The sequence below is a fragment of the Elephas maximus genome, chromosome 1 (assembly GCF_024166365.1).
Source record: "Elephas maximus indicus isolate mEleMax1 chromosome 1, mEleMax1 primary haplotype, whole genome shotgun sequence".
Classification (NCBI taxonomy): domain Eukaryota; kingdom Metazoa; phylum Chordata; class Mammalia; order Proboscidea; family Elephantidae; genus Elephas; species Elephas maximus.
In genome coordinates, this window is record NC_064819.1 from 175661605 (window position 1) to 175686446 (window position 24842).

Sequence of the window (24842 nt, forward strand, 5' to 3'; positions counted from 1 at the left end):
TCAATATTAAATCTTTAAAAGTTTAAGTAGAACACAGTTCATCACTTAGAAGGTGCTCAATAAATATTCCTTTAATAAGTGAATGAATAAACATTCTGTATTTTAAACAGGGCACTTTTGCCAAATGCAAAATGATTTGATTCCTTGACTTCTGTCTCCTTCTATATTTCTGCTTGCAGAACGTACATAAATGTGTTTGAGGATGTTGAATCATTGTTTTCTTAAATAGGTTTCATAGTTTTGACATTTCTAGAAATGTGAATATTACTGATTTTTAAAATGTCAGCTATAAACAAATAGTAACATTAGCACTAAATTGTGTTGTTTCCTTGTTTTGTGACTTTTGACTACTAAGTATAACAGAATGTTAAAATTGCGCATTTCCTGCCTCCATTCTGACTGAATTGCCAATACAGGAGACATCACAGTCCAAAGTGTTGGTGAGACAAAACCCCATGCACAGAATTTGCTGAGGAAGTGTTCAGCAATCGATTCCATGAGTCTTAGGAGCCCTGAAACAGATGAAGGATAAAAAAAGTTTAGGGAGTGTAGAAAAGAAAAGACTGGTAAAGAGAGTCTTGGAGTAAACTGTTGCCACGTAGTGACTTTCACTCACCCCTACTTCTTCACCTCAAGCCTAGAGAGAGAAATTCAGTGGGACTCTAGGAGAGCTCAATATGGTGTCCTGCCGTTGGACGAACCCCGGTGAGACTGAGGAGAGTGCTACTGTGTTGGGAGCAGCCTGCACTCCCAAAGGATGCATTACCAGATCTGGTCACTTACTGGAGACCAGCTCTGAGCCTCATGGAGGAGGGTGCTGGCAGGGGGTTGGTCTGGGTCCTGTCCAGTAAGGCCCCTTGAGGGACCCAGCAGCAACAATCAGGAGGTGAACACTAGATTCCTAAGGAGCTAAGGAAGGAGTTGTAAGAAACTACCTGGAATAAAGAAATACATCAGCCCACATAGAGGGAACTGCGAGAGAGAGTCTTCCTAGTGATGGGACCCTCTGAAGAGTCCAGAAAACATCCACAAAGGAATTAGCTTTCAACATTTTCCAGGCCCAGAGAGAACGCAAAGCCACTTGCTATGCTACTGTAACAAATTACCACAAACTTTGCAGCTTACAACACACACATTCATTATCTCACACTTTCTGTAGTTTAGAAATCCAGGATGGGTCCTCTACTTAAGGTCTCGCAAGGCTGCAGTCCAGGTGTCAGCCAGGGCTAGGTTCTTATCTGGAGGCTCAAATAGGAAAGAACCTGCTTCTTCGCTCAAGTGGTTATTGGCAGAATTCAATTCGTTTTAGTCGTTGGACTCATGGTAGCCTTCTTCTTCAAAACCGGCAACAGAAAGACAGAAGGAGACCCTAGCGTGAGTCTACTAGAAAAACAGAGTCTTATATAAAGTATTGTAATCACAGAAGGAATATCCTGTTGCCTTTGCTACATTCTGTCATTTAGAAGCAGATCGCAAGTCCTACCCACAATCAAGGGGAAGGGATTACAAAAATGTGAACACCAGGAAGTGGGATCGTGGGGCCACCTTACAGTCTACCACATCAAGTAAGATCCTCCCTGTTCATACACTTTGGAGGAGCCAGAAACTGGAACCTCAGAGTCATGGGAGAGACATGCCAGACAAACCTAGAGGCCCTGTTTGTTATGGCTACTGTTTACATCGCTGTTATGCATTGAATTGTTTCTCCCAAAAATATGTGTCGACTTGGCTAGGCCATGATTCCCAATATTGTGTGGTTGTACACCATTTTGTGATCTGAGGTTATTTTCCTATGTATTGTAAATCCTAACCTTTATGATAGTGATGAGGCTGGACACAATCTACAGGATTAGGTTGTATCCTGAGTCGATCTCTCTTGAGATATAAAAGAAAGAAGTGAGCAGAGAGGATGGTGACTTCATACCACCAAGAAAGAAGCACAAAGAGTGGAGCATGTCCTTTGGATCCAGGGTCCCTGTGATGATCTTGAAGACCAGGGGAAGATTGATAACAACGAACTTCCCCCAGTGCCCACAGAGAGAGAAGGCCTTCCTCAGGAGCTAGTGCCCTGAATTCAGACTTATAGGCTCCTAAACTATGAGAGAATAAACTTTTGTTTGTTAAAGCCATCCTTTTGTGGTATTCCTGTTATAGCAGCACTAGATACCTAAGACACTCACCATCCTGCCATTCATGGCATTCTCACTCTGTGCTTCTACTCTTCAGGTACACTGACTTTCTCACAGTTTCTGGAATAAGTTCTCTTGCTGCAATCTTCTAGTTAATTCCTGGCCAGCCTTTAGAGCTTGCCCAACTTTTACATCCTCAGGGAGGGTCCTCCAGTTTTCCTCTGAAAGCATTTGTGCCTTTCCTTTGTGGCAGCAATCACAATTGCAATTAAACCACAGTTAGTTGTGTTGTGTGTCTATCCATTCTGCCCCCTCCCCTAACCATGAGACTGAGAGTTTTGTGAGCAACGTGTTCACCACCGTGTTCCTAGTGCTTTGATCAGGGCAAGTAAATATTTGTAGAATTAATGAATAAATATGCTCAGTTAATATATTATCCATGCTTCCCTTTTTCCTCAATTAAAAAATTGTTAAGGAGTAAGTGTTTCAGTCTACTAGCATATAGTCTATGAGTAATGCTTTTAAAAAAAAATTTTAGGCTGCTTAAATTTGGAATTCACTGAGAATTATGTCTGTGTTACTCTAGGTAAACTAAATGCATAGTAAAATCAGAGTCTACTACTATAGACCTTAGGAGTGTTTAGATATTCCCCTTTATGCTTGACTCTTTAAACTGGGCTTTGGAACTTAGAAAAATCCAAGTATGTTAATCTAAGCAAAAATTGTTGCTGTTGCTGGCTGCTGTCGAAGCCAAAATTAAGAGTTAGGAAAATAGAATTTGAAATTCATTCCAGAGGCATAAGCTCAAATTCTAGATTTCTAAAGTAAAAATATCCAAGTATTCCCGTCACCCTTTATTATACCTATTGCTGTGGTTCCCAGTGGAGAGAGTGGTATGTATTAATGTATTCTTATTGGGTTCATTCACCTCATATGTATGAAAAAGCTGGACAATGAAAAAGAAAGAAGAAGAATTGATGCATTTGAACTGTGGTGTTGGTGAAGGATATTGAACATACCATGAACTGCCAGAAGAAATGCAAACAGAGAATCAGAATGTTCCTTAGAAGTGAGGATGGCGAGACTTTGGCTCACTTACTTTGGACACATTAAAAAAAACCAGACCCGTTGCTGTCGAGTTTGTTTTGACTCATAGCAACCTTATAGGAAAGATCAGTCACTAGAAAAGGACATCATGGCTGGTAAAGTAGAGGGTCAGCAAAAATGAGGAAAATGCTTAATGAGATGGATTGACCTCGTTGAGCCAAAGCATTGGACTCAAATGTAGCAACAGTCGTGAAGATGGCACCGGACTGGGTAACAGTTCCTTCTGTTCTCCATAAGGTCGCTATGTGTCAGAGCCAACTCGACAGCACCTAACAACAGTCGGGTGTCATGTTTGTTGAAAGTAGTTGATGACTATTAATAGTTAAAAACACTAAAACTTATAAATGCTTCCACTTGTTTTTAAAATTAGAATGGTTTTCAGGTTATCTCTCCAGTGGCATTCCACTTGGAATAATAGGTCATGTGACTAAAAGTACATATAACTTATAAATGCTTCCACTTGTTTTTAAAATTAGAATGGTTTTCAGGTTATCTCTCCAGTGGCATTCCACTTGGAATAATAGGTCATGTGACTAAAAGTACATATCGCTCTAGGTATACTCTTGGCAGTATGTGTCACCATGAAGTACTGAGAAGCATCCCATCATCTGCTTCTCTCTTATTATCATTATCCCCGTAATGATAACATCTGGAAGCTCAAATAGGAAAGAACCTGGTTCTTCGCTCAAGTGGTTATTGGCAGAATTCAATTCATTGACACTTATGGATGTTATGGATTGAATTGTGTCCCCCAAAAATGTGTATCAACTTGGCTAGGCCATGATTCCCAGCATTTTGTGATTGTCCACCATTTTATCATCTGATGCAATTCTCCCATGTGTTGTAAATCCTACCTCTATGATATTAATGAGTCAGGATTAGAGGCAATTATGTTAATGAGGCAGGACTCAATCTACAAGATTAGGTTGTATCTTGAGTCAATCTTTTTTGAGATATAAAAGAGAGAAGCAACCACGGAGGAGAGGGACCTCATACCACCGAGAAACAAGAGCCAGAAGAAGAGTGCATCCTTTGGACCCGGGGTCCCTGCACTGAGAATCTCCTACACCAGGGGAAGATTGATGACAAGGACATTCCCCTGGAGCTGACAGAAAGAAGAAAGCCTTCCCCTGGAGATGACACCTTGAATTCAGACTTCTAGCCTTCTAGACTGTGAGAGAATAAATTTCTCTGTTAAAGCCATCTACTTGTGTTATTTTCTGTTATAGCAGCATTAGATAGCTAAAACATGGACCAAGGAAAGTGTTTTTTAATAAGATTAGGGAACCAAGAGAATGAATGTGTAGCTGTACATGTTTTAAAAAGAAAGGAATAAAATTAAAAGAAGACAATCGTGAGGAAGTAACAGTGCACAAAATGGAAAGGTAAAGCAAAGTTATGCACAACTGAAGGAGGAATTGTTGAATAGGATACTATGAAAGGAATTATTTTATGAATAATGTAGCTAAAATAGACTTCTTTATTTTGAGAAGCATGGTGCCATTGGGTGTACAACTTATTTTTAAATTACAATGGATATTATATAATGATGATGATATAGAACTCTTTTCTTTAAGACACTCAAGAAAACTTTGTAAAACTTAAATCAGTCTGCTCATGTTATACCCCTGGAGTGGGCAGAGAGATACTTACTGAATAAGAAACCAGAGTAGTGCAATTAGGTTGTTAGAAATTTTGTCCTTGGTTTGTACAGACAGATTGATCTATATGGGCAAGTCACCTGGCCCCCATTCATGCTTATTTTTAAAAAACTGTTTTTGGGGTTTCACATATAAGCACACTCTGGGCTTTGTCTCCAAGAAGCACCTTTTGATTTCTGTCATAACTGGTTACATAGGCAGTTGGAGGATGCCTGCAGGGAAGGCATAGGTACCTAGATACTCTGTTCAGATGTTTGGAAAAGCTTTATATTTCCCTTAAGGACCTTGTTAAGCTCTTTCTAATCTTTTTTGTTTTACATTCACATTTTGGTAAGCCTGGATTTTCTGGCTAAAGCTTGTTGAATTCAAATCCCATTATAAAACGGAAAAAAGGATGTCTGCAACAGTTAGTAGATCTGTTGTATATACATGATAAATACACGCGTGTGTGTCAAATGTAAATGTAACAAATGTGTATGTGTATGCATGGAGAGGAAACATCTCCTCAAACAGGGATTAAAAACATAAATCAACAAAGCGTACAGGGTAAAGACTTCAATGCTCACTGCACGTGGAAGGCAGTGATTACGGAAAACAATGTTGAGATGGCTTCCCTAGTGCTATAAGGTGGTGGAACAGTTTCCCTCTTTTTCTGCTCACCCCTGTAAGAGAGAGATGCAAGGGAGCATGCTGAGAATGTTTTAGTTTTTCAAGAATAGTGAGATAGCCTTCTAAGGTCATCCTTCTAACAACAGTTTTACAGTGAATACGTTGTATCTGGCTATAGCAGGTTCTCATCAGTCTTATTTCTGTATCCACAGTGTCTAGGACAGAGTAGGTTCTGGAAAGAATTTTTTTTAATTATAAAAGCATTTTGTGTTCATTACAGAAAATACAGAAAAAATAAATCATATAATCCCCACCTGCAAGAGATAGCCACTTGCTAATATTTATGAGAAAATAATTCTTCTGGTTTTACTATATATGTAATTTATAATCTGCATTTGCCTTTTAGATAATGTGAATAATTTTAATGGCCTTAAGTACACTCTAAGGAATCCTGGTGGTTCAGTGGGTAAGAGCTAGGCTCCTAACCAAAAGGTTGGCAGTTTGCATCCACCCAGTGGCTCAGCTGAAGAAAAGACCTGGCAATCTGCTCCCGTAAATATTACAGCCTAGGAAACCCTATGGGGCAGTTCTATGCTGTCATATAGGGTTGCTATAGTCAGATTTGATTCAAGGGCACACAGTAACAACACAGTAGCCTTTAGATGCATCATCCCTTGGTTTACCAATTTATTATTGCATATTTAGGTTCCTTCTAAACAAACATCTTTGAACAGATAGATATTTTTGCATATCTTTGATCTTTCCTTTGGAGAATTCTAGAAACATATTTATTAGATTAGAGGATATAAATATTTCCCAGGTTTTGTTTTTTTCTTTTCTGCCAAATTGCCTTTCAGAAAGGATGTAACAGTGAATGCTATTCTTGGCAGAGTATGGGAATATCCATTTTGATAAATATTTGCCAGTTTAATAGGTACAAAATGGTGTATTATTTTAATTTGCATTTGTTTGCTAACTAGTAAAGTTAAACTCTTTGATATCATTTTCCATTTCTATTTTTTTAGAAAGTTGTACATTTCCATTTTTTTGATAGGGACTTCGTCTTTCTTATTAACTTTATTTCATTTGAATATATTTTCAGAATATTAACCTCTAGCCTATAATAGATGGTGCATTTTTTCTTCTTTGACTTTTATAATTATTTATATTATTATATTAATATCTTTGCCTTTCAATACTATAATTAATATTATTTTGACATGTAGAATTTTCAACTTTTTGTGTAAAATATGCTAAGCTTTTCTACCATTGCTTCTTCCTTTACATTTATGTACCTTTCCAACCCTGAGATCAGATAAGATAGATCCTCATTATAATTTCTTCTAGTTCTTTTCTTTTAACACTTAATTGACATTTATTTCAATGTATGTTGTGAGGTAGGGATCTAACTTCATCTCTCCCTACAACAGTAAAACAGTACCGTTTATTGAATAATTTACTCTTTCAATACTGATTTCAGACATCACTGTATCTAAACTTCATTTAAACTTAAAGAAATACTCTACTTCCAAAAGAAAATTTTTGATCAGTAAAAACAACTATTCTAGTCAAGCCAGATCTATTTTAATATAGTGATACAGTTAAAATAGAGTACCTAATAAAATTGGTTTGACTGAATGGAGTTTGAATGGTGACTATTCTTTTATCCTTTAATGCATGATTGAGTATAAAAGTAAGTAATTATTTTTCCCTCTTGCTATCCACAACTACAGAAAACCTACCTGTTTTAAGGTTTTGTCCATATCCAAAGCACCACTACCATCTTCCCGGGGGTTGATTGATTTGCAGTCAAAAGTAGCCAGGAGAAGATCATGAGGCTCTTTAGGGCTAGCCTTATAGCCCAAGCTTAGTAAGTGGCCGTAAGTGCTATAGATATATTTTAAGTTATGATAATAGCAGTACATTCAAGAAGCCTTCACTATGATCCATTGAAGGAATAACCTTCATTTGGTTATGTTTCTCACATCTCATGTTTGACTATTAAACGAATAATTTGTTTTATAAGAATCAGCACAAAGCTGGTTCCTATGAGGAGGTTAAAGATGTCCCAAATGTCCAGCTTTTCCAGGCTGCTGTACCACTCCATCATCTCTAACATCAGCTACTCCGTCTGCCCTCAGTATTCTCCCTCCTGTCTTTGGGCTTGCTGCAACGTCTCACAGAACTTACAAGCTGTATAAAGGAAATGGCTCATGCAGTTGTGGAGGCTGGCAAGTCCCAAATTCGTGGGTCAGGCATAGACTTCTCTCAACCCACGTGGCTGCAGGAGCTGACGAACCCAAACCGGGAATGCAGATCACAGGCTGCTGGCTACAAGACTGCGGAAGCTGGTGAATCAGGTCACATGATAGGCAACTGGCCCAAGGGGCTGTGAAGGCCGTTGAATCCCAGAATTGTCAGGTCAGACAGCAGGCTCAGGGAAGGTCGGTAGATCATGAACCAGACATGGGATCCAGATGCAGAGAGGGAGCCTTGCCGGAACACACACATATATATTAGATGCAGGGCCATGTCCCAGGGAAGGGTGCAACTTTAGTAAGGGTGGGACTTGAGTCATGCCCTCCTGCAAGGCTTCCACCCAATACACACCTTATACCAATTCTGCCTCTTCAACATGTAGAGGTCAGAATCCACAACACATAAAATGGAGGACAACCACACAGTACTGGGAGTCATGGCCTAGCCAAGTTGACACATAACCCCAACCATCACAGATTCCATATAACTTATTTGCGTAGTCCCAATTAATCATTGTGTGTGAGCCACAAAGACCGTGGCTAGAAGGACCATATTAAATAATTCATTGCACTGCAACAATAAAAACTGACCCACAGCAACCCTATAGGGCAGTGTAGAACTACCCCATAGGGTTTCCAAGGCTGTAATCTTTGTGGAAGCAGACTGCCACATCTTTCTCCTGCAGAGGAGCTGGTGGGTTTAAACCACCAACCTTTCAGTTTGCGGCCAAGCACTTTAACCACTGCACGACAAAGGCCCCTTATTCAAGAAGCATAAACAGTGTAATTACTGTAAGAGCAATATGTTTACTTTTGCATTGTATAAAAAGGGTGCAAATTGGGGCAGTAGTATCTGCATCATTTAATACTTAATGTTTTCTTGCAACAAGTGGCAAAACAAGACCCTAAATATATTCAGCATAGGCCCACATCCCTTTTATATATTACTTTTAGCCTGCAAGGTAAGTGCTATTTTAGGGAATGTTTCCTGTCAAAATACTAATAACTGGAATACTGTTTGATGTACCTACCATATTTCCTTTATTTCCTGTTGCCAAAATGATCAAATAACCCAATGAGGATAATGTTGCTAATTTCAGATATACCTGTGTTCTCTATGGCTGTTGAAAGAAAATTGATTTTATGGTAATGTTATCTCGTTCCAAAAGCAGTCTTTTCTACTGTGTTATCTTTTTAGTCTGATACTCATTTTCAGAAAGAGGTTATTCTTTATATTGTAGATGTCTGCCCCAAGCTTGGGTATATAGGGCTCTGAGACAAGAATGGGAAGAAGGAAATGAGGGGAAAGAATGAAGATGCTAAGGAGGCGAGCATATAGAAGGGGAACAGTGGCTCATGAGACCACTTCGGTGCTTATTATCATCTTTTACCAAAACATAATTAGGAAAAGGAACAGGAGATAAAACACATATAGTCAATTTTATTAGTTCTTAGAGTTAGAAAAGATCATTTTGGAGTGGTTGAATAGTTAGAATGAGGCCGTTATTCATGAGCCCTCTCTGCCTTCATTATCAAACACAAAAAGAATGGGCCAGGCTCACAGCTGAGGGAAACAGATGCTGTAAACACTCTCTGTTAAAGAAATGGAAAATGTCTTTTCAAGGATTAAAAGTGGAAGTTCTGTAACTGCCTTGTTCAAGGTTGTATAACAGAATTGGAATAGGGATTGGATCATTTTATTTGTCTATAAAGTCTGTGCTTGTCTTTGCAATAAAGTGAAGATATTCATTTCAAGTAAATTAACAAATGGTGAATCTGTTACATTTAAAAATTAAAATCACTGTCTCAGGTGTTATGGAAGTTCTTAAAGATTTCAAGAGTCTGACTCAGTAAAATTCAAGAAGCATTTGTGTGCACTGTCCTCCATGTTATGAGCTATGGAGCAATAAGTAAACATTTTGAAGGAAGGTTTTAATTCTCAAAATTTTGGTGACAGTTGTAGAGGATAGCAGCCCTGGTAGCACAGTGATTAAGAGCTCAGCTGCTAACCAAAAGGTCGACTTAACCAAAAGATTGGCAGCTTGAATCCACCAGTCATTCCTTGGAAACCCTATGGGGCAGTTCTACTCTGTCCTATAGGATTGCTGTGAGTCAGAATCGACTCGATGGCAGTGGGTTTGGGTATGGGTTTAGAGGATATGCTTTGTGTATGATTTTTGAAGCATAAATACTACTTTTGTTTTCAGAGACAAGTTGTATGAGTACACAGTTGTACCAGGGTCCTCCTGAGAAAACATTTTCCTGAGTTGTATATATCTGTAATGGATTTCCTGAAATACGTATTTTTGCTTTTCAGATGCTGATAGACAAGATTCCATTAATCTCTTCCTGGGAGTTTTCCATCCCACTGAAGGAAAACCTCACCTCTGGGAACTCCCAACAGATTTTTATTTGCATCACAAAAATACCATGGGGCTTTTACCAACAAGAAGAAGGTATTTTTCTTTCTAGCTTATTGTTCAAACTCAGATTTAATGTTATTTTGAATATGAGATACTTTTCCTTTTGAAAAATAATCATGTATGCTGAACTAGTCAGTCTTACCAGATGTTTGCCGTGAAGAGTTTAATATTGTTGATGTCCTGGTGGGCACAGCCTCCCACTTCAGAGTAAATGCTCTCACCCTGAGCTGGGGCGGAGGGTGTTGTGGTTAGTCTACTTGGCTGACTAACAGATGGTGGAGTGGGGGCAGGTGGGACACTGCCCTCAACTTCACGCCATCACCTGGAAGCTCCACTGTTATAGGTTTGGGAAATTGTGGCTAGTAATTGGAGTTGTTTATTTTACCTAAGATACAAAGTTTCAGAACAGCATCATTAACATAAGTTGTAGTTCCACTAAAACAACCCATCATCATTTTTTGTGCTTCTTACAAAGATGAAGAACCCAGGACTCTAAAGTTTAAGGGGTCAATTTTTGGTTTTTCATATGTGGCACCTAAGTTTTGGGGTTCCAGTGTTCTTTCCTCCAGGAAGCACAACCAACTCTTGGTAACACTGATGAACACAGGAAACTGGAACCATGATAACCCTATAGCAGATAACCACTACCATCACCACTACTACTCAATTTGGAATTTCTAGAGTCATTCACCAGTATAGGTTATCTGTTTAATATTCCCAAAAGGTACAAATAGCTTAGTCAGAGGCATTTTAACAGGTCATCCTGTAGTATGGGCACAGGTAGAGTTGGGTTAGAATCTCTGCAGTTTTATAACCTTGGACTAGTTACTCAACCTCTCTAGGCCTCATTTTCCTCATCTGTAAAATGATGATGCTGGACACCCCTCACAGGGTGAGGATTTAATAAGTCTGTTCAGTGTTTTTAATTGACAAGCCAGCTGATAATATAAATTCCAACATGTGAGCAAAGGTTTTTACTGTATGAGGTTAGAACCTAACCTAACCCTTTGCCATCGAGTCGATTCCAACTCACAGCAACACTATAGGACAGAGTAGAACTGCCCCATAGGGTTTCCAAGGAGCGTCTGGTGGATTCAAACTGCCGACATTTTGGTTAGCAGCTGAACTCTTAACCACTAAGCCACCAGGGTTTCCTATGAGGTTAGAGCCTGGTCCATTCTGCTCAAAGCCTATATAATGTCAAGTTCTCCCACAGTGCTTTTGCAGCATCGGTTTCATACACTCCTTTTTTGTACAACCTGCTTTCCAAACACATTAGAGGAGTTATTGCTGGTTGTGCTAATTGTGTTCACAGACCGCAAACAACTGGTGAAATAGAAAGTGCCCTGGTGGGATGGTGGTTAGGTTCTCAGCTGCTAACTGAAAGGTTGGTGGTTCAAACCCATGAGCCACTCTGAGGGAGAAAGATGTGACATGACAGCTTGCTTCTGTAAAGATTACAGCCTTGGAAACCCTACGGGACACTTCTACGCTGTCCTCTAGGGTCACCATGAATTGGAATCAACTTGACAGCAGTAGGTTTTTACGGGATATCGCAGCTGCTTCCAAGTTCTGTGTTGGTTCAGGAATATCTAAAATATTAGAGAAGTGTCAGAGTTTATACATTTCTCAAATTTGTTCTTATAAGGGCATTTTATTAGAGCAGCTCTCTTAATGCTTGAGCTTAGTTTCCCTGTAAATGAAACAATGCTGGCTTTTTTCCATTAAATTTAATAATAATAAATGATTGCTTATGTGAATTTTTGCTGACAAGCAAAACATTTGGGATTAACTGTGTTTATTTGGTGAGAGATGAGTGTAAATACCTATGTTTAGCTTTGTTAATGACAACTGACTATAGGTAAATGTGGTTGATTTTCTGATATTTTACATCACTTTAAAGTATTGAAGGTATGAAAATACAACTCAGGAACAACCAAAACTCTGTTTTTACTGCAGAAACTAACTGTATTTTATCAGCTTAAATCAAACGGCTTGCTTACCTTGAGTTATATAACTGAAGCAGACTGTCGTGAAGCTCATATGTGAGAATAAAAGGAAGCTGGTCTTACATCCTCCTTTTCTAGACAAGAAAGCTGAGGTACAGAGAGAATGTGTCTTGACAAAGATTAGTCGGCTAGTTAGGTGGTCCAGCAAGAATCAGCTTCAAGCCTCCCACTGAAAATAAATGTTTTGAAGTGTTATCCAAGTAAATAATATGGCTCGCTCAGTTGATTCAGCCTCCTGTTTTTGTTTTTTTCCTCCAATATGTCAAAATTCCAAAAATTGTTTTATGGTATCATCAATTGATATTGCTCACAAACAGTATTTACAAATACTGTAAGATAAATTTCAGTGTTGTGTTTTGGATTTTCTAGAGTCACCTATTTGTATAGGTTATTTTGATAACTGTTAAATTTATTTATTTATTTATTTCTCAAAATAAATGAACAGCTGAGCCTCAGGCAGTAACCAGACAAGAACATAGGACCTGGGGTCAGGTAGAGTTGAGTTGAGATCTCTGCAGTTATGGGGCTTTAGACTTGTTACTTAACATCTCAACGCCTCATTTTCTCATCTGCAAAAGGAAGATGACTATGCACGTGTCCGAGGATCAATGCAAGATTAAATGAGAAAATGTAGCCCCAGATCTGACACAGAATAAACCACACTGCCCACTACTTAATAGCAATAGACCTTGAGCAAATCACTTACCTGTCCTAACTCACATTGTCCACATGAATAAAATGTTTTTTTCTGAGAATCAAATGAGATGATGCATATAGAACACTTAGCACATAGCAAGTCCAATAGATGTTAGTGTGGTTATTATTATTCTTTTAGGATATTATATTCTTTAGAGGTATCATTCATTAAAAATCCTAGGCATGGCCATAAAATCTGGAAACCTAAATAATATCATTTAATCACTTAATATAATATTCATTTACCCTTTATTGTGTATTTGTCTGTGTTCCCAAACTTGGTGGCCACCTTGTGTTTTATACTGTGTTTACCAATGATCTACTCTGAAACAATATTTTTATTGGATAATAAAGAAAGGGGAAATAGACCTAGCTCTGCCTAGAGTTAGAGTTCATCCACATGAGGTCTTCTTGAGATACAACTATTTCTGGTGCTCAAAATCCCACATTCATCGATCTGCTCAAAACTGCTAATTGAAGCTTAACCATTGAACCACTTACTGAATCAGTGTTTACAATTGTCAACAAGATGTTTTTAGATATTAAGCATTAATTATTTTGTTGACTCTTAGAGCTGGGAGGTTTCCTGGCCCTGTTTACTGCCTGATAGAAGAGTTCCTCTGTCTCCCAGGTAGAGGGCACCTGGCTACTGTTTGGCAAGCCCTGGTTTGTCAACTGGGAAGTACCGGATTGAGGTGGAAGTTGTTTTTGAACAGTTCACTTACGCGGATCTTCCTCATGTTATGCTGAGACCTGCTTCTCTATAAATTAACTACCAATCCTAGTTTAGCCCACTGAGACCATAAGAGCCTTATTTCCTCATCTACTTGATAGTCTTTTAAATATTTGAAGACAGCTTCATGCAAACTCAAAATCTCTTCTTTGAGCTAAATAGCCTTAGTTCCTTGAGCATAATATTAAAAAAAAAAACTATGACTCAGTCTGAAATCACTAATACAAGATGATCTCTTAATTCTTTTCCGTATTGTACATTGTAAGTTAAAACACATTCTTTATAGCATGTCATGGATTGAATTGCCTTCCCCCAAAATATCTGTCAACTTGGCTAGGTCATGATTCCCAGTATTGTATGATTGTCTACCATTTTGTCATCTGATGTGATTTCCCTATGTGTTGTAAATCCTATCATCACTATGATTTAATGAGATGGATTAGTGGCAGTTATATTGATGAGATCTACAAGATTAGGTAGTGTCTTAAGCCAATCTCTTTTGAGATATAAGAGAAAAGCGAGCAGAGTGACATGCAGACCTCATACCACCAAGAAAGCAGCACCGGGAGCAGAGTGCGTCCTTCGGATCCAGGGTCCCTGTGCCTGACAAGCTCCTTGACCGGGGAAGATGGATGACAAGGACCTTCCTCCAGAGCCAATGGAGAGAGAAAGCCTTCCTCTGGAGCTGATGCTCTGAATTTGGAGTTTTAGCCTACTAGACTGTGAGATAATAAATTTCTCTTTGCCAAAGCCATCCACTTCCGGTATTTTATGTTATAGCAGCACTAGATGACCGAGACATAGTGTTTAGTTCTTTTTCCTAAGCAAGCTAAATATAAGCAACATTCTCTAGGAAATTCCCCTTATACTAGCTAATATCTTTTCTACTTTCCTCCTCTGCAAAGTTTAAACCGAAAACCACTTGTCATCAAGTCGACTCTGACTCATGGTGATCCCACTGTGTTTCAGAGTAGAACTGTGCTCCGCAGGGTTTTCAATAGCTGATTGTTCAGAAATAGATTGCCAGGCCTTTCTTCTGAGGTACTTCTAGGTGGACTCAAACTTCCGATCTTTTGGTTTACAGCTGAGTTCACCTAGAGGCACCTTGGAGGAAAAGCCTGGCAGTCTACCTCTGAAAAATCAGCCATTGAAAGCCCTGTGGAGCACAGTTCTACACTGACGCACGTGGGGTTGCTGTGAGTTGGCATCAGCTCAGTGGCACCTGCCAAGCTTAGGTTATCACAAAATAGAACTTAAGCACGTGCATGCATACACACACCACTCTTAAACTACTAACCTGTATCTCTTTCATTACCCCAATCTGGCAGTCTGATTGACCTATCAGAAAAGAAAATGAGATTAGCCTGGTGTGGATAATATGTGTGAATTCCTAGAATTCACCAGTCATCTTTTTTGATTACACATAACACATTTCTAATACTTGATTCTGTTATCTTTCTGTCATTGACATCATGCTCATTGAGGTATAGTTTTCGGCATCTGCCCACTCTCACCTTAAAGCATCAAGACTGCCTCTGCCCATTTCCAGTGTAATTTCCATTCTTCACTATTCCTTCAAAGATTATTGATCTCAACTGCACAAGGACACTTGAATAAGACACAGTGAGTGGCTAATCAGTGCTACGTTGGTGTTTTAATAGATAGGGAGTTGTAGTACCTCTTAGACAGCTTCTTGAGTGCTTTACAGCTGCTCTACTGCTTCCGTCCATCTCTTGGCTGTGGTTCCTTCTTATCTTGTGTTTTTCCTCTTTCTAGCACGAACCTTGTCATGGCTTGTGAATATAGAAGCAATACTGCTGTGAAGTAACTCTATCATTATTTTCAACACGGCATTTCTAACATCTAGAGCAGTATCTGACACGTAGTAGGTGGTTAACACATGCTGAATGATGGAGAATTCTCTACAAGCAGCAGACCTTTCCCTTCTCTGTTCTTTACACGCTCTTTGGCATCATCTGGGAGCTTGTCATAAATACGAAATCTTAACTCCCACCTCCTGAATCGGAATCTGCCTTTTAACAAGATCCCCTGGTGATTTGTATGTGCAATGAGTTTTGAGAAGCACTGCTTTAAAACGTAACTTTCGTCTAAAGTAAAACTTGAGGAGCTTTTCTGTTATATGGCACTTTTCCTCCCTTATAATTCTTTAGGTCTTGTGTTCCTTTTTTCATCATCCCTGGTTAGGTATCCCACTCATCGTCTTTAGCATAGATTCTTTCTAAATCCAAGCTCATTGGAGAGTTTCCTATATTGCCAGTTTCATTTAAATACTCCTGTATTTCTTCATAATTGGAATTATTGGGGACATATTGCCAGCAATTTATTTCTAGGAAGCCTTTCATTTATATTCAATTCTCTTTTCAGCATTTTTGGCCATAGGCTCTTTTTTCTGAATCTTTTCGGAAAAAAAAGAAAGTAATTTTGGTACACTATTTCCATCATTTCCCCTCCTAGTTCCCCTGGACTTTGATATAGCATTTACCCTTAAATATCCATTTCATCAGAGAGAAGGCATTCACCATTCTTTCAGATTCTTTGCTCTTAGTTGGTGAGTCTTCTAGCAGAAATCCAGATGATTGATATTCCCTACACGTACTCTGGCCTCTGTAATCAAGTGGTGAATATTTACAGTTAAAAATTAGCAGGAACTATACTGTTTTCATAAGGAGCCCTGGTGGCACAATGATTAAGCACTCAGCTCAGGGGCTAACCGAAAGGTCAGTGGTTCAAACTCACCAGCTGCTCCTCAGGAGAAAGATGTGGCAGCCTGCTCCCGGAAAGATTACAGCCTTGGAAACCCTGTGAGGCAGTTCTACTCTGTCCTCTGGCGTCACTGTGAGTCGGAATCGACTCACCGACATAAAATGACACAACAGTAACAAAGACTTGGGTCATGGTCCTTCTGCCCACCTGCTGACACAGTCCCTGGGGAGAAGTAAACAGCAGCTCATGGAGCCTGGCTTAGTACAACCAAATCTTTTTTTTGGCTGAAAGTAAATAATATCAGAGTTATTTTTACTCTGCGATATGTGTTTATGGCATTTTTGTAAATCTCTGATATAATTGAAATGAGAAAGGGATGGGGAGAGAATTAGCATGTTGAAGACCTACTCTGTGCCCAAAACTTCACAAACATGTCTTTAAAAGAAAAAAAGTAATAGGAGGTATGCTGAAACAGACCATGTTGTCAGTTGGCCTTCAAGTTGATTCCAACTCATGGCAACCCAGTGTGTGTAGAGTAGAACTGGTCCATATGGTTTTCAAGGCTGTGACCTTTCAGAAGTCGATCACCAGGCCTGTCTCCTGAGGTGCCTTTGAGTGGGTTTGTATCATCAACTTTTTGGTTAACAGTCAAGTACTTAACCATTTGCATCACAGTGAATTATAGAAAACCAACATTTACATTCAGTTTATCTTATTCTTTTATTTTTTTCTTTTAATAGTTACACCTACTGGTGGACACCAGAGGTAATAAAACATTTACCATTGCCCTATGATGAAGGTAGGTACACTGTTTCACTTTTAGTTTTTATACTAACATGTTTTGAAATTACCCCTAAATAAGCTTGAAGCATTAAATCTTTTGCATGTAATATTTTATAGAAGTGAGTGGCTGCTCAGTGTTCTTATTGCTATTTTGATAGATGGGGGTTGTAATATCTCTTAGAAGCTTCTTAAAGGACAGAGATTATGTTATTTCTTTTTTTCTAACCAGGCCAATACATTGTGTTGTGTCTGCCAGTTATTGGCTGTATCCCTCAAGTGTTTGGTAGATGAAGAATCACACATCAAGTCATCCTTGTAAAACAGATCTTAATTCTCATCAGATTTTACAAGTCATCCTTGTAAAACAGATCTTAATTCTCATCTTAAATCTCATTAGATGTTTTTCAGGAATGCAGAGGGAGTAATGGCCCATTCCCAAACAGAAATAAAAACTTTCTTTTTTCTATATCCGATCAGTGAAAAAAGAGGTAAAGATGTGTGTATAAAAAAACATTTCGATCACTAAAACTTAAATTAAATTTTATGTATTTGTCAGAGAAGCAGGAAAATTTTTACATTAAAGGAATACCTGTAAATGTACAATACATTAGAATAATGTTTCCACATTTAATAATTGCCCTGTTTTAGATAGAGCCTGTTCAGCCCTGGATCTATTACTGATCCCCCAACCACAGGCAAGCCAATTTTTCCATTATAAAAGGGCACTAAGAACTACTGCCAACCTGGAACACTGTGGTTGAGAAGGCCTCCCATCTAGCCATAGTCTTACTGTCCCAACTTTGAGTTGCGAAGGTTATAAAAAGAAGATTGCAAATGGTTTTTAATTCTTAATGAATTATTAGTTCATTTTAGGAAAGTATTTATAACTTGGGAACTCTGAGCAGAGTCATCGCCCACATTGCTAAGAAGATTTGGTTGTTTTGGGAGAATGGAAAAGAAGACTTTAACAGTCTAACGTTGGGCATTAACAAATTTTGATATATAAAGAAAAACTTCATAAAATAACTGCATGATTTTTATCTACAAGGCAGAGAGTATTTAAGAGCAAAAAGAAATTTAAGGAGCCGAGTAATTTGACTTCTACAAGAACCGCCCTCCCGCCCCTACCCTGGACCTCAGAGGCCTTCTGCCTCTTTAGGGCTTGTTACACTCAGCTTTACATGAAATCTCCTCTTTCCAAGTGTATAAGTGCCAGAGGCAGGAGCTGAACCTTGTTCAATGCTGTATTCTCCAGAAAGCTTACCACAGTGCTGTCTGTGAATACAGCTGGTATTACATAAACGTTTGCTACATGTAATCCAAAGACTTTAATAGTAACAGGCAGTATCTCTCTTAGTTATCTGTGCTGCGAACTTAAAGAAGTTGATAGTGAAGAAATTTCACAAACATGAAGAAGAGATTGATATCCACAATGAGTTCTTTCGGCCATATGAATTGAGTAGTTTTGATGATACCTTTTGCTTGGCTATGACCAGTTCAGCACGGTATGTTGTGAGTACTGTGATTCTGTAAGCGTTTGGGAACTATCACTTTCCTAGTTTATATAGATATGTCTGACTTTACCAGAGATCTGTTCTGTCAGGTGGCTTTACAGGCCCTGTTGGAATTCCTCCTGGAATGGGGAGCCCACCACTTCAGGAGGCAGCCCCTTCTATTGCTAGGCAGCAGGGGTTCATTTCTCCCCTTTGAGAATTGAAATCTGCCTCTCATTGGTCTTAGTTTGCTATTTGGAATAAATTCATTTTTAGAAATCGAACATAGAAATTGAGAGCTAAAACAAATTACTGGGAAAAGCATAGTTGCTGGTATTAGAAAGGCTTGGATATCTTAGATCAGCCCCAGCATGTGCCCTTGAGAAAATTATCCAATATTTCTGAGTCTTATTTTCTTCATTTCTCTGATAGATATGTGTGTATGTATGTATATATATATGTGTACATATATATACACATATGCATATATATGTGTGTGTATATATATGTGTATATGTATATACACACACACATACAGACCAAGTGCCTGATGTAGTGCCTAGCACAGGTAAACGATTAGTAAATGATAGCTATTATTATAGTGGAGTCCCTGGGTGGTGCAAACCGTTAATGTGCTTGACTGCTAACCAAAAGGTTGGGTGTTTGAGTCTACCCAGAAGTGCCTCAGAAGCAAGTCCAGGCAATCTACTTCCAACGAATCAGCCACTGAAGACCATATGCAGCACAGTTCTGCTCTGACACATGGAGGGTCGCCATGAGTTGGGGTCAACGCGACAACTGTTTATTTTATATTACTGTTTTTATTAAGCACAGAATAAGTCTAGTTCTTCTTCTACATGAGAGCCCTCCAGATATTTCAGAAAGCAATATTAAATTTTTTTCAGGGTAAATATCCTTCATTCCTTCCTCCATAATTCATGTGATATTTCCAAACTCTCCCCATCCTGGTCTGTCCCTTTTAAAACTTGGTGGAACCTTTTAGGAAAAATGATGGAACCAGAATGAAAAAATTGGGCAAAGCAAATCACTTTTTGATTATCGTATTTTATATTAAAATTTTATATTTTGTGTTTTCCTCTGATGTGTTTTATGTACACTTATACTTAATATAGAAACATATTCCGTGGTTTTGTTTCCCTAGAAGTCACTCTACATTTTGACTCAGTTTCAGATGTTCAGAAAAAGTTTGAAATTTTTACTTGGTTGATTTTCAATTAAATTTGTTAAAGTTTAGCAGTTTTAACTGTTCTTTGTCATTTCTAGAATTTTTCAACTGATGAAAGGATGAATGACATTCGTGTATATACAGATTCATATGTTCAAAGAGAAAGGAAGAAAAATTTAATCAATTACATTTTGAAAATGTTTTCAAACTGTTAAAGTAGGCATTTTGAACCTGACTCAAGACTGCTTTCTTTTCCTTTGAAAAATGTAACATTTAGGTACATATTTGGAGCAGCATCCTCACTTTATGAGTTTATGAGTCTTCCTGGCATAAATCATGGAACTGTTGCCTTTTTGTAATCTATTTAGGAGTTTAGTCTGGCTTCAGCACTAATAGTAAGGTAGTCCTTGCAAGATGAGAAAGTAGCTGTAGCTTATCTCAGTCAGAGGTAAATTAAAACGGTTTCTATTTAAAGTGATCCAACAGTGGCTTAATGAATGAACCTCAGCATAAGAAGATAGATGTTGATACTTCAGTTCATTCTACTGTGGTTTTGATCATTATGTCAAGTCCCCTTAGGTGGTATAGCTTAAAAACATTGCCCATAAAACTGAGCAGCTTAGTGTTTTGCCATTGGTTTTTATGAGTTTAATTTTACCTGACAACTAATCGTGATATATAACCAGTCTGTATGCATCTTAGCAGTAAATTCAGATAGCAACACTATGCTAGTAAACAAAATCTTAAATTCAACACTCTTGGGCCCCATAATCATGGAGAGTTCACAGTGAAAACTGATACCATTGAAGTCACCTAGCACCATTAGTTCATGAAGTTTTATGGCCTTGGTCACCTGAAGCTACCCTGAACATTTGGCTCATAATATATGTAGCTCTGAGGGTTAAGAAGGAATATTCTAAGGGTATGAATTGAGATGGAAGCCAATGTCATCTGGGCGAACAATGATTCATACGGAATTTTGATTTTTTTTTCCTCTCTTTCTTTAGTGACTTTATGCCTAAGACCATTGGCATTGATCCAAGTCCATTTACTGTGCGTAAACCAGATGAGACTGGAAAATCAGTACTGGGGTAAGATTTGTATATAAAATGAGATTTTAAAGATTCATGTAAAATAATAGCACATGCAATATAATTTCCACTGAAAACTAGTAACATCAAGTCACATAGTTTGGGGCACAGTCTACTTGTTGTATCTATTCAGGCAGTTTATTTATGATACTGAAATCACTAAAATGTTCAACATTAAAAGTACAATTTAAGAAAATTTCAGTAATACATTTTATTATTTTAAATTACAAATATAACATATGACATAAAAGCAGGTAGCAGATAGTATGTGTTATATTGTAGAAATAAGTCAGCATCCTGTATTTCCTATAATGTGAAATAAAAAGAAAAAGAAAAATGTGAAATACCTAAGTAAAAATTTATATTTGTTCTATTTAGTTTTGTTGCCAAAAAAAACATGAAAGCAAATGTGCTCAGATAAAGATTTTCCATGTGTTACTCTAAGATTATTTTTTGTGTGACAGTCATTATATGATATCCAATAGTATGAGGAAGAAGACAAACCATGTTTGCATCGTCTTGCTTAGAAACTAGACTGAAATATGTCATGTTTTAGCATAAGAATCTCTGTCACCTTCACTGACCTGCCTAATCCTCAATGTAAAATTTCTAGACTCTAACCAGAAACCCTGGTCAGGCTGTAGATACGGAGTTTGAATTATATTTGGGAGTGTGTATACAATCCTAATTGAATTCTAGCCACATGTGATTTATACAATAAGGTGCATATTAATATTTTCCAGATATACCGTTTCTGTGGCATAAATATGTGATCCTTAGATAGCTGCATGTTGAACGCTGGACTAGATGCTAAGAGGAATTTTAGAAAAGGAAAGTTCTAAGAGGTTTAGAATGTAAGGGTTCCTAAGGCAAACAAGTAAATGACCAGCTTTTTTTTTTAAGGCAAATAACTAAATGACCAGCTATATTAGTGTACAGCACAGTAATGCTATCGACTTTAATTTTTATTTGCAAAAGGTTAGAAATTTAACATCTAACCCAAGGTGAAGTAGTATTGCATTTTCCTTTCCTAGAACATTTCAGAATATTATGATAATTTTTTTTAATTTTTATTGTGCTTTAAGTGAAAGTTTATGAATCAAGTCAGTCTCTCACGTAAAAACTTACATACACCTTGCTACATACTCCCAAATACTCTCCCCCTAATGAGACAGCCCACTCCCTCCCTCCACTCTCTCTTTTTTCGTGTCCATTTCACCAGCTTCTAACCCGCTCTACTCTCTCATCTCACCTCCAGGCAGGAGATGCCAACATAGTCTCAAGCATCCACCTGATCCAAGGAGCTCAATCCTTACCAGCATCCCTCTTCATCCCATTGTCCAGTCCAATCCCTGTCTGAATAGTTGGCTTTGGGAATGGTTCCTGTCTGGGGCCAGGAGAAGGTCTGGGGGCTGTGACCACCGGGGTCCTTCTAGTCTCAGTCAGACCATTAAGTCTGGTCTTTTTATAAGAATTTGGGGTCTGCATCCCACTGCTCTCCTGCCCCCTCAGGGGTTCTCTGTTGTTCCCTGTCAGGGTAGTCATTGGTTGTAGCCAGGCACCTTCTAGTTCTTCTGGCCTCAGGCTGATGTCATCTCTGGTTTATGTGGCCCCTTCTGTCTCTTGGGCTTATACTTACCTTGTGTCTTTGGTGTTCTTCATTCTCCTTTGCTCCAGGTGGGTTGAGACCCATTGATGCATCTTAGATGGCCGCTTGCTGGCATTTAAGAACCCAGATGCCACTCTCCAAGGTGGGATGCAGAATGTTTCTTAATAGATTTTATTATGCCAGTTGACCTAGATGTCCCCTGAAACCATGGTCCCCAAACCCCCTCCCCTGCTACTCTGGACTTCGAAGAGTTTAGTTTATTCAGGAAACTGCTTTGCTTTTGGTTTAGTCCAGTTGTGCTGACCTCACCTGTGTTGTGTGTTGTCTTTCCCTTCACCTAAAGTAGTTCTTATCTACTATCTAATTAGTGAATACCCTTCTCCCATCCTCCCCCTCCAACCGTCAAAGAATGTTTTCTTCTCTATTTAAACTTTCTTGAGTTCTTATAATAGTGGTCTTATACAATATTTGTCCTTTTGCAACTGACTAATTTCACTCAGCATAATGCCTTCCAGATTCCTCCGTGTTATGAAATGTTTCACAGATTCATCACTGTTCTTTATCGATGGGTAGTATTCCATTGTGTGAATATACCATAATTGATTTAACCATTCATCCATTGATGGGCACCTTGATCGCTTCCATCTTTTTGCTATTGTAAACAGTGCTGCAATGAACATGGGTGTGCATATATCTGTTCATGTAAAGGCTCTTATTTCTCTAGGATATATTCCAGGGAGTGGGATTGCTGGATCGTATGGTAGTTCTATTTCTAGCTTTTTAAGGAAGCACCAAATCAATTTCCAAAGTGGTTGTACCATTTTACATTCCCGCCAGCAGGGTATAAGTGTTCCAGTCTCTCCACAGCCTCTCCAACATTTATTCTTTTGTGTTTTTTGCATTAATGCCGGCCTTGTTGGAGTGAGATGAAATCTCATTGTAGTTTTCATTTGCATTTCTCTAATGGCTAGTGATCGTGAGCATTTCCTCATGTATCTATTAGCTTTCTGAATGTCTTCTTTAGTGAAGTGTCTGTTCATATCTTTTGCCCATTTTTTAGTTGGGTTATTTGTCTTTTTGTAGTTGAGTTTTTGCAGTATCATGTAGATTTTAGAGATAAGGAGCTGATTGGAAATGTCATAACTGAAAACTTTTTCCCAGTCTATAGGTAATCTTATGATAATTTCAGTCCCTTATACAGTATATTTTAAATTAAAAGTGAAATATTAAATATTTTTCACAAAAGCCAAAAGTATTACTATAAAATACTTTCTGAATTAAGAAACAGTGTTCTCTATATAGTGTCTGGCTAACATTACCAAACATTTTGATCAAAGATTCTATAGACCAGTCCTGATCAAAAGGGGGAAAATGTGGAATAGAATTTAAAATATTCATGGAATCCCAATTTTTTTGGAGCCATCGAGGCAGGATGAACCCCTGGAACTATTACCCTGAGATAATCTTTAAACCTTAAATCAAAGATATCCCCTGAAGTTGTCTTTAAACCAAATAATAATTTAGCAAAGAATATCTGCCTTGGGCATTGTGCTCTTTTAAAGAACTTTCTATACAGGATCAAACTGACAACAGCAATTTGAAAGGTTAGATAGGAAGCTTATGGGGCAGTGAGTTTATGTTAATGGGGGAGGAACAATCAGAAAATGAGGGTGAGAATGGTTGTGCAACTTGAAGAATATAATCAATGTAACTGAATTGTACATGTAGAAATTGTTGAATTGGTATATGTTCTGCTGTGTATATTTTCAACAACAATAAAGTTATTTTTTTAATGGAAATAATATTCCTCTCAAATTTGGCACTGAAATAAAAGTGAGTACTTTTACAAGTGCATTTTTCCTGCCTTTTCCCATTCATTTCCTATTATTATAGGGAACCTTCCACAAATACAGTTATTTACTAGTAACACAATAAATTTTAAAACTTAGTTTATGTTCACCAGTTACTCATTATTTGGTATAAATAATCAACTGAGAGACCCTCTAAGAGATAGAAATTCACAGGACAGATAGAAATATGTATGGATTTGGCTATTGACCTTTTCTTGAAGCTTATATAAATTGTATATAATTATATGAATTTGCTAATATCTCAAACATATATATCTTCTATTACTGTACCATAAATTTTGGAAGTACTCATTTTATCTACCAAAGTAAGGTACTGTATAGCCAAATGGTAAGAAGACTTTTACGCATTCTCTGAGTACATCCTGTTTATTTTCTGAATTCATAAGAGGACTTAAATTCCCATAAGGTCAGTACATGTACATGGTGACATATTAAGCTTTTCCTTTTAGCACAACTTGAA

General features: G+C 38.0%; 1 protein-coding gene across 2 annotated transcripts in view; it reads left to right on the top strand.

Annotated features, from left to right (window-relative positions):
* Window positions 1-24842, top strand: part of FIG4 (FIG4 phosphoinositide 5-phosphatase) — a 145777-nt gene that overhangs the window by 86461 nt on the left and 34474 nt on the right. Inside the window, exons 16-19 of one of the 2 annotated variants that reach the window (XM_049898672.1) lie at window positions 10082-10220; window positions 17090-17148; window positions 18490-18637; window positions 20819-20902. In XM_049898672.1, the coding sequence (XP_049754629.1) occupies window positions 10082-10220; window positions 17090-17148; window positions 18490-18637; window positions 20819-20902 (430 nt within the window). The remainder of the gene's footprint in view (window positions 1-10081; window positions 10221-17089; window positions 17149-18489; window positions 18638-20818; window positions 20903-24842) is intronic. The other variant, XM_049898680.1, reaches the window with a different exon arrangement.